At 36.6% G+C, this 11,011-nt stretch overlaps 1 protein-coding gene and 1 long non-coding RNA gene across 2 annotated transcripts; both read left to right on the forward strand.

The window, feature by feature from the left end:
• Positions 1–7,162: 7,162 nt before the first annotated feature.
• Positions 7,163–10,582, forward strand: LOC145167875 (protein CURVATURE THYLAKOID 1A, chloroplastic-like). The gene is made up of 4 exons (XM_079087144.1): positions 7,163–7,380; positions 9,838–10,040; positions 10,118–10,189; positions 10,289–10,582. Exons 1-4 carry the CDS (start codon positions 7,236–7,238, stop codon positions 10,361–10,363), a joined length of 495 nt encoding a protein of 164 aa, XP_078943270.1. The 5' UTR covers positions 7,163–7,235; the 3' UTR covers positions 10,364–10,582.
• On the forward strand, positions 7,387–7,725 carry LOC145167877 (uncharacterized). The gene is made up of 2 exons (XR_013741497.1): positions 7,387–7,535; positions 7,612–7,725. It is a non-coding gene; the product is annotated as an uncharacterized LOC145167877 (long non-coding RNA).
• Positions 10,583–11,011: the final 429 nt, after the last annotated feature.

Genomic DNA, 11,011 nt, shown 5'->3' on the forward strand with positions numbered 1-11,011 from the left:
GAAAGTTGCTACGTATAAATCTTATTTCAATTCTATACGAGTAAAACCGCTATGTATAAATCTATTTCAATTCTATACGAGTATGTGTGTTAGGTATAATTATCTACTTAACATACAAGTAGTACCTAGGGTATAAGTAGGGGGAAACTTATACTTAACATTAATACTTGTATACGACAAAGTATAATGTTTCTAACAATTTGCTACCATGAGCCTGTAACCGCTGCTATGACATAATACCTCTGATAAAACCCACTCATGATTTCCATGAGGAAAACTCACTCATGATTTACATGAGGACAACCCACTCATGATTTCCATGAGGAACACCGCACGCTTTATTGACGCCGGAACAATAACAAGTAAAAGGATAGTTTGTCACTTGCTTATGGTTAACTGTAGCTAACAGTCACAAGTGGGGTGGTCAACCCGTATACTAATTATACATGACTTCCTCGCTCAAACGGGATTAACGGTTACAGTTAAGAGGATTTTTGCTAAGATCCCTAATCTTAGTTGATGAATACAATTACTCATGTATACTTCGACGGCGTCCTATAGCTCTAACAACAAAAGCATCTTCATGTCTAAAACCCTAAGTTACTAGACTATGCTTTAAACATTACTCCTAACTTCATAACATTTAGGCAGTATAACAGCTATAACTTGAGGTAAAACTAGGTTTTATCTTGACATAAAACCAACAATAACAATATATAACATACCAAGTTTTATCTTGACATAAAACTAACAATAACAACATATAGCATACCGGGTTTTATCTTAACATAAAACCAACAATAACAACATACTTATCCATTAACATATAGAACTTCCGAGTATAACCTCGGAACTATATCACACAATATATATATATATATATATATATATATATATATATATATATATATATATATATATATATATATAGAATCCTAAGTATAACTCAAGATCTACATTAGTATACTACTATAACAATAACATGCTAACAACTTTACGATAGTTGTATACTTTCAGATATAAAATAACTATATCCCGGTTATTATAACTATCTACGTTGATACTAATATACTATCATATAGACATAATAATAACGTATATATAATATTTAGCATGCGTTTTCCCCCGAAATATTAGAAAGTGGGGCCGTGAAACTCACCCTAGTAGCGTGATTTTATGTAATCTAAGCAGAAACGGTCAGCGTACAAGGTCGTCGGGGCTCGGGATGCAAGATGGCTTCAGCAAAGGAGAGAAAGGAAAGAAGTTTAGGTGTAAGAATGGCTGAAGTCGGAACTGCTATTTATAGTAAGGATATTAGAACCTCAAGTCGTGAGTTTTATAAGGCTCACGTCGTGAGTCATACATGCTCATCCCGTAGACTTGCCATTTGCGTCCCTAGCTTCGGAAGGTGGCATGTGACTCCTCACGTCGTGAGATATCCTTGCTCGCGTCGTGAGTTTGGATCTTATCCCCTTGCAGCCTCGTCACACACCTTATAGATTCCAAGATATGGATAAATGACTTCTCACGTCGTAAGTTTTGTGCTCACATCGTGAGCTCAGTCAGATTAGGGTTTCTGACAGCTGAATCTTTGGAAGGTTGTAACTTTCACATACGAACTCCATTTTTGACGTTCTTTATATGCACGCGTAGGTATTTACAAGTACTACAACTCTCTTTTAGACTTCAATAGCTAATTCTAAGTATATTTTAAATTCCTCTTACTATAGAGATTTATAGTGTTCGGTTTATCATAACTTCTTCATGCGAAGTCAGATTCAGACATTCTCTATATTTTTGGAATCGTATGGACGTATACTTTGAGTTGTATCATAAAGAAAGTTAATATTTGTATTAGAATTAATCATGAACGACATAACACTCTTATCAAATTACATGATTGGCATAATCACATGTTATTGTCTATTGACCTATTTTGACTAGTGTTACATACAAGTATCAAACTAGCTATTGCAGCCCGGTGCTCCTAGCATGTTGAATGTGTTTAGCCCTACTCAAACCCTTTGTGAGTGGATCTGCAGGATTCTCATCAGATGAGACCCTCTTCACCTTCTTCTACTCTATGTCTGATGAAATGGTATTTTCTGTCGATATGTCTTGATCTGCCATGATCTCTTCGTTCCTTTGTCAAAGCAATCGCTCCTTCATTATCACATAAAATTTTCATTTCCTCCTTGATCGCTGGCACAACTCTAAGATGTCCAATGAAGTTTTTCAACCAAATTTCTTCCTTCGATGCTTCGCTTGCCGCTATGTACTCTGATTGACAGGTAGAATCAACCACTTTCTCTAGCTTGGAACTTTTCCACGTAACTTCTCCTCCATTTAAGGTAAACACCCAACCAGATTAAGAACGGAAGTTGTCTCTATCTGTTTGAAATCTAGTGCCACTATACCTAGTCACTCTCAATGTATCATTGCAACCAAGTACAAGGACCCAGTCCTTAGTCCTTTGCAGATACTTGAGAATATTCTTAACTGCTATCCAATGAGATTTACCCATATTTCCTTGATAATGGCTGACCATGCTCAAAGAAAAGGACACATCAGGGCGAGTACATGTCATATCATACATGATAGATCAAATCGTGGAAGCGTATGGAATCCTACTTATTTTAGTTATCTCTGCATTGGTACTCGGACTCTAAGTCTTACTCAGTTTGGTATTACTCTGAATGGGCAATTCTCCCTTCTTGGAATTTTCCATACTAAAACGTTTTAGTACCTTTTCTAAGTATATACTTTGACTAAGTCCAATTAGTCTTTTACTCCTCTCTCTTAGAATTCTTATCCCCATAATATAAGCAACCTCTCCTAGATCCTTCATAGCGAAACACTTTCCAAGCAAAGACTTAACCTCTTGCAAAGTTAGAATGTCGTTTCCTATAAGAAGTATGTCATCAACATACAATACTAGTAAGGTTACTATACTCTCACTAGTTATGACATATATATATATATATATATATATATATATATATATATATATATATGACTCATCTTCACTTATAGAGAAGCCAAACTCCTTAACCTTCTCGTCAAAGAAAAGATTCCATCTGCGAGATGCTTGTTTCAATCCATAGATTGATTTCTAAAGCTTACACACTCTATTTGGATACTTTGCATTTACAAAAACCTCTAGATGACTCATGTAAACATCCTCAGTCAACTTCCCATTAAGAAAAGAGGTTTTGACATCCATTTGCCAAATTTCAAAGTCATGAAATGCAGTTATAGCTAGCATTATCCTAATAGATTTTATCTTGGCTATTAGTGAGAAGGTTTCATCATAGTCAACCCCTGGGGTTTGAGTAAATCCCTTAGCAACCCATCGATCTTTGAAAGTGTGTACATTTCCATCTATGTTAGTCTTCTTATTGAAGATCCATTTGCACCCAGCTGTCTTTCGAACTAGTACATTATCAACCAAATTCCAAACTTGGTTGTCATACATGGACTTGATCTCACTGTTCATTTCCTCTTTCCATTTGGCTGGCTCAGGGCCTGCCATTGCTTCCTTCCAGGGATGGTTGTACCTTGTTGAGAAATTTGATATATGGTTGAGTTGCAACACCAATGGGTAGTAGTTCGAACCCAAATTGGGGGAGAACTGGTTATTCTGCTTGGAGGATCATCGATCTGTTTGAGTTTGTGATGTTGGAAGAATGGCTCATAGGGATCTACGGTGTGGGTATGTGGGATCTCAGTTCAAGATTTAGTCAAGTCAGGGGAGTAGAGTAAGTGGCTATCATATGTATGTATTCATGAGATATACGAGTTGTCTCTCAGCAGAAAGAAGTTGGTCAAGGAGCTTATTTCAACCATTGGTTCCTTTTGGGGGTGCCAATGAACATATATGGAGCCGCTAGGATCACTCAATTTGAGTATCAGTTGCTAGGGAATTGTCAGCTCGTTGGATGAATTGATATTTGTAATCTATCTTGGGCAGATGACGATCATGAAATCAGTTTCACAGTTGGGTACGTTCAGCTCCGAGCGAGTTTTGGTTCATTGGATTTAGTGTCAATGCGTCCTCGATTATTGGTCGTTTCGTTCATCATCAAGCGGGGGTTCTAAAAAAGTTTCAAGTTGTGACAGTTGAATTTCCATAGATGTGTCAGCCTATTGTCAAGTTCTGTATGTTTTATGTTTCTTTGGTCTCTAGGTATGTTTACCCTCAAATGTGGTGTGGAATTTTGGCTAGTAGCAGGCTCAAGTTTGGTAGTTGTCCTTGGTGATTGGAAGTTCGGATGTTGGGGCAACATTATTCAGTTTTCAGGTGTGACTTTGATCTGCGAAGAATTTGTTCAGTTTCAACCAAGGTGTGGGGTCTGGTTCGGTCATTCATAAGGATGTTTCTGATAACCATTGAGGATCGTCATTTCATTAGATCTACCGGCACTTCACCCTTTTGGGTAAGGTTGTAAGGATGAAGGAATGCAGTAGATCTAGAGATGGTTATGTGCTTCCCTTTCGGGATGTATACGGTGGTAAATCATCAGATATGGTCATAAGGAGGTGTATATGGATTGCATAAGATAAACATGAGAACACCTGAGATTTTAAGGATTGGATATAGCATGGAATTGTTTTGGATTGATCATCTTTGTTCGTAGGAGTAGTGGGTTGGTAATGACGTGTCAGGAATCAAGGGTGTATTTAAGGTTTTGGTACCACTTCTGGTTTTGGGATTTGGCAAAATTCGCGATCAGTGTGCTTTGAGTACTTCATTCCGCGTGTGTGGTGGTGATCATAGTCAAAGTCAAGGGGTGGGTTCAACGAATGGATGAATATTAGTCCTGAAATATGGGTTCTTAAGTTTAGATCTGATGGGTTCCAGGTCTCGGGAAGCATATTGATAGAGTTGATTTGGTGATTGTAGTTTTGAGAGTCTCTGGCTTTGTGGTTCTCACTAGAAGTTCGTTCTTATAACTAGGAAGTTGTGGAATATGTTGGCGTTATACGTACTTCTCTGCAGTAGTTATATAGATGACACTCGCGTTGCGAGTCACCTTGTTTTTTAATGGAGGTTTCAACAGCAGTAAATAGTCAGGGGTTCTGTTTTCCAGTTGGTTCTCGTCGCGATGGTGCACCTATGTGCATGTTTAGCGTGGCGACGATTGGCTAAGGAGGTGATCATAGTCAAAGTCAAGGGGTGGGTGGAACGAATGGATGAATATTAGTCCTGAAATATGGGTTCTTAAGTTTAGATCTGATGGGTTCCTGGTCTCGGGAAGCATATTGATAGAGTTGATTTGGTGATTGTAGTTTTGAGAGTCTCTAGCTTTGTGGTTCTCACTAGAAGTTCGTTCTTATAACTAGGAAGTTGTGGAATATGTTGGCGTTATACGTACTTCTCTGCAGTAGTTATATAGATGACACTCGCGTTGGGAGTCGCCTTGTTTTTGAATGGAGGTTTCAACAGCAGTAAATAGTCAGGGGTTCTGTTTTACAGTTGGTTCTCGTCGCGATGGTGCACCTATGTGCATGTTTAGCGTGGCGACGATTGGCCAAGGAGGTTTAGAGCCGATCAAATCTACAGGTTTTCGGCCTGATTGCACCGCATCACCCTATGTTTTTCGCACTTAGTGATTTTGATAATTTTGTACTCTGATAACGTGTATTATGATACTCTTTGACTATTTTGATATCATTGTAATGAGAATTGAATGAAATTTAAAACAAAATTTTAGCTGTTTTTTGGGATGTTACATGGGATTTGAACTGGGCGGATGAACAATCTGAAGGAGAGGGAAGATGAATCAAGTGATGAGGGTTTTGAAGATATCCACATTGTCAGATTCGAGTAAGACATGATGTCCGATTAGGGTGTTCTTCTAAAATTCAACAATGGATGTTGGGGATGCGACGACGGTGAAATTGAAAACCCAACGAATACCACTTAAATGAGGTGGTAATGAAGTTACCAATTAACCCCTTCATTTTTTCAAAAAGGACCATATAGACCCAACATAACAACTTTCTTCCCACATAAACCATGCAAATAAGTTAAGAGATTGAATAGAGAAATTCGAAATATATTATTGGGCTAATGTGTCATTTTTCCTAAAATAAAAAATTCATTAAACCTTGTGAAAACAGCATTAGGCCAGCCTTTAAAAACATACTCAATCTTGTGAAAACAACCTTAGGACATAAGGTAAATAGAGAAGCTTCATCCTCACAATAACAAAATTCAATTTCAACATGATTACTAAGTTTATGTTCATAATGCTTGAAGAAGAAGCCATTTAGGAGACCCATTGTTGTGTATACGAAGAAGAATACAAAGCATAAATGTAATCTAGGGTTTTAGAATAAATTATTGTTTTAGGCGATCAATGCTTATGACTACGTGAGTTAGGGTATAAAATGTTACATGTTGGTAACTAACTTCGTTAATAAAATAACAAGAAGAAACAGATTAAAATTGAGTTTATTTTAAAAATAAAATAAAATAAAAGGGTTAATCTAAAAAACATTATATTTTGTGTTTTTTCGGGATTAAACTTCAAACTTTTTTTTGCTTGAAAATTACATTGTATTTTTTTTTTCCAATCTGACCATTTTAGTCATATTTTACCAAAAAAATAAGAAAAAGTGATGGTTTTTCGAGAAAAACTAAAATCATTGAGGATTTATTTGAAAGCCTTTAGAAGGTTGAGGGATTTTTCAGATTAAAATATAAAGTTGAGGGTTTTTTCGAAAAAAGTAAAATATTACAATGTATTTTTCAGACAAAAAATAAATTTGAAATTTAATTCAAAAAAAAAAACACAAACTATAAGGTGTATTTTAAGATTAGTCCAAAAAAAAATAGGATATTAAATAAACTCCAAGAATTTTTAAATGGATTTTTTTAAATTAGTTTAAGTCTAAATAAAAAATAAATCAAATATAACCCCAATTATTTAATAAAACTTTTGAAAAAAAAAAATAATAATAACATTTTGAATCAAACACAAACTCACCGATACAAAAGTACCTATTGCCACACACCTGACCTGACCTATCTATTATTCTATTTTACTAAAAGCCCAATGGAGAGGAACCAATCAAACCTGGATTACGAAGATAGAAACTTAACCAATCAAAATGCTCCAATTCTCCACGTGGCAAAGCAAGAATCCAACAAAAGCTAAAGAGAAAAGGAGAGAGACGAGTGTGGATAGCAGAAAAAGTTGAGGTCGGCTGAATACGAAGATTTTTTGAAAATGGCGACGGCTTTTGCGGCAGCAACTTCCTCGGCGGCCACCGCCGTTGTGTTACCTCGTCTTCCTAGCACCACCGCTGTCCGTTGCTCATCGTTACAATACCTTCCAGCTCGTTCGTTTTCCACTTCGATCAAACAGATTTCAGGTAACATTATTGTCAGTGCTTCTATTGTTGTTCTCTGAGGCATTTGGTCGAGCATATTGTTTACAAGTTAGTATGTGAGATGGATTTTCGATCGATTTTGAGGTTCTCAATGACAACTTCACGTAAACTGCTTCCCCGTAGATTTGAAATTTATGGTACGCTGTTATGCAATTAGTGAACACAATAAATCTTTTAACTTCAAAACCAACATGGGTTGTTTTACGTTTTTAGGTACATTTGACAGTGTACTTCATTGAACCTCGTAAAAAGTCACTAAATTAGAAACCTGTGGCGTAAGCAAATTCATATCAATGATATGCATACACCTGCGCTTGATTTCTTCAATTTTTCATATAACATTTGTGTAAGTAGTGTGTTTGGCAATATGATTGTGCGTACATTGGAGGGTTTGTTTCTACGGAGAGAATACAAGATTTAAGTTCATAAATAACTTCTTATAGGTATTTGTCTTCATTGTCAGGATAGTATTAAGATTCATCTGAAATCGAGATGACTAATCTCTCAAGAATTAAAGAAGATAAGAGAATTTGGAGCAATTTTCTAGACTGATTTTCAAAATGCAATTACATGCAGGAATTAAATATGCAGCTAAGTCCTAAGCATAAGCAAAAATTAAAGGGGTAATAGAAACATGGAACAGTGTCAGTGCACCAATGGAGTATGCAAACTAAATTGACTGAAAATAAGTACATATGCTTGATTCATTCGTCCTTCTGGCTGATTACTCATGAATGTGGGCTAGGGCCTCACATTGGTGGGCTTCGGATCTACGGTATGGGTCATTCCAATTGGATTGTGAGTCATCCTCCTTGCAAACGAAGTGGGAAACAAAAACCAAAAAGTGTTTTTAGATTTCAAGTTCTTGTTACAAGAACGGAGTATCCATCAAGTAGTGCCATAACTCCATGGAATAACCAAACCCATGGTCTTTATTAAGACATCGATAAAGCCCCAAACTTTAAAATCAGCGAATTGATGAAGTTGTATATTTGTGATATGATTTTGAGGTTATTGCCAAAAAGATCAATAGTTGTAGAACTGAACAACTGAACAAGGCCAAGCATGGAAAACCAGTGATGTTAGTAGCCTGTAGCTTTGCAGCTTCTCCTAGCAACTTTGCGTAGTAGCTTAGCGTGCAGTTTGTAGATTCACTAAGCCCAAAAAACCCATGACCTTAAGCCCATACTCAAAAGAAACTAAGATAGGAGGAAGTGGTGTCATAGTAATAGCATGACGAAGCGCCTCCGCCTCCACTGTCAGATGTAAGGGGTTCTCGGGATGGCCGGTGCAACTCCTCAAATTTTAAAGCACAGTGTAATTTTTATTTTGAAAATTTTCCAATGTAATATAAATTTTCCGACATGCCACTACTAAGGTTTTGTCTTGCGTCCGTCACTGTCCCGTCACTCTTGCCACAAAGGAAGGAAAAGAGAGAAAACCACAAGAAGGAAAAAAGATAAATAAATAAGAAAAGAAAGGTTTGGAATGGGAACCATGTTCTCTTGCCACACTTATTCACTAGGACGGTGCGCCCCAAGTGCGGAGTTCTTATTGTAGTCTAATTTTTATTATAATAGTAGAATATTAATTATTTTTTTTACAATGATTGATTATCAAAATATTTGAAGTTCTTTTTAATCAAACACAAGTTACACAACCTACCACAATTCAGTAGTACAAAAATACATGCTGCGCACACCTAACTTTTCTAATTTAGTACAAGCCCAATACAGAGGAACCGATCAAACGTGGATTAAGAAGATAGAAAGTTAACCAATCAAAAGCCGCCTTTTTTCCACGTGTCACATCAAGAATCAATTGCTTTTTCACCAACAAATGCTAAAAAGAAAAGGGGAAAGACGAGACTGGATAGCAGATAAAGTTGTGGTCGGGTGAATAGCAAGATTTTTTGAAAATGGTGACGGCTTTTGCGGCAGCAACTTCCTCGGCGGCCACCGCCGTTAGGTTACCTCAGCTTCCTACCACCCCCTCTGTCCGTTGCTCAACGCTACCATACCTTCCAGCTCGTTCGTTTTCCTCTTTGATCAAACAGGTGTCAGGTAACTTTATACTTAGAAGTTAGTACTACTTCTCTGGAGCATTTCGTTGAACATGTAGTATAGAAGCTAGTAATCGGCCAAATCTATGTTTAGATTTCTAGTTTAGACTCTTCGTCAAATCAATATTGAGCTCCTAAATTAGAACTTCAAGTAACTGGTTACAATTATCAACGTTGTTTCGTTTAGATGTGTGTTTAAGTGTTTTGTGTACGATGAAACTCAGGTAATGTGACCTATTTTGGAGTTTCACTCCTTTTGGCTGCAATTTTCTCTCTCGTTCAACCTCAATGTTGTGACATTTGTCATTGAATTTATAAAAACTGACACATTTATCAATACCCCATGAAAATTCAGAGCACTTTCTTCGTGTTACCAGGGTCGAGAAGATCATCTATGTTCCAGATCAAGGCCTCAGAAGATGCGTCATCTGCTCCAGATGCTAATGAATTGTTCAATGACTTGAAGGAAAAGTGGGATGCACTTGAAAACAAGTCGACAGTTGTAGTGTATGGAGGAGGAGCAGTTGTTGCAGTCTGGATATCTTCAATCCTTGTTGGTGCTGTCAACTCAGTGCCATTGGTATGCTTTCTATATCTTGTTTGTATTGTGTTCTTGAAATCTTGTTTTCTAATATATTTTATATTATATTGTCACAGCTTCCAAAGATCTTGGAGTTGGTAGGACTTGGATATACCGGATGGTTTGTTTACCGATATCTTCTCTTCAAGGTAAATTTCTTGCAACTTGAATAGAAGAAGATTGTAGGGTTTAGCCACATTTTATCTTGAAAAGACTTGTGATATTGTGGGATTTTTTTTTTATTTCAGTCTAGCAGAAAAGAGTTAGCAACAGATATTGAGTGGATAAAGAAGAAGATTGCAGGGACCGAGGAAACTATATGATTGTTAAAATTTTCTTATAAAATTTGTGTAAGTAGTCATGCATGTATGCCAATAAGATTTTTCCAAAGCCTTATGAATGATATCTTCAACCATTCCCGAGAAAATATGTTTTGGTCTTCTTTGATGAGAAACTGTTGTAATGAAAGAAAGAAAGAGAGAGGAAATGTAACGATTCAAATGAATTCTATATTATTCAAACATGAAGAAGCTACAAAGATATATACAGAGGAAATCGACAACCAAAACTAACTCCTTCTAACTAACTTTAAGCTTGGATTTTGCCATAGAATGTTGAACTCTTTTGATCAAAAGTGGAACATGAGCTAATCGAATGAGACCAGCTGTGACTTTCTCTCTTACAAAATGACAATCTAGTTGTGCTTTATACATTCATGAAACAGTGGATAAGATGTTATGTAGATTGATTGTTGGTATGTTATCACAATGTAAAGGAATAGGAGTGATATCGGAGACAGCCAAATCATGAAACAATCTGCTTAGCCATGCAAGATCTGCACACACTCGTCGCATGGATCTATACACAACTTCGCTAAGGATAAAGAAATTGTGACCTGCTTCTTTGATTTTCATGAAATAAGGGTGTCGCCAAAAGTTATAAAATGCCCACTAATTGATTTTTGGTGATTG

The sequence above is a fragment of the Lactuca virosa genome, chromosome 3, assembly GCF_052849685.1.
Source record: "Lactuca virosa cultivar CGN04683 chromosome 3, Lactuca_virosa_CGN04683_v6, whole genome shotgun sequence".
NCBI classification, from domain to species: Eukaryota; Viridiplantae; Streptophyta; class Magnoliopsida; order Asterales; family Asteraceae; genus Lactuca; species Lactuca virosa.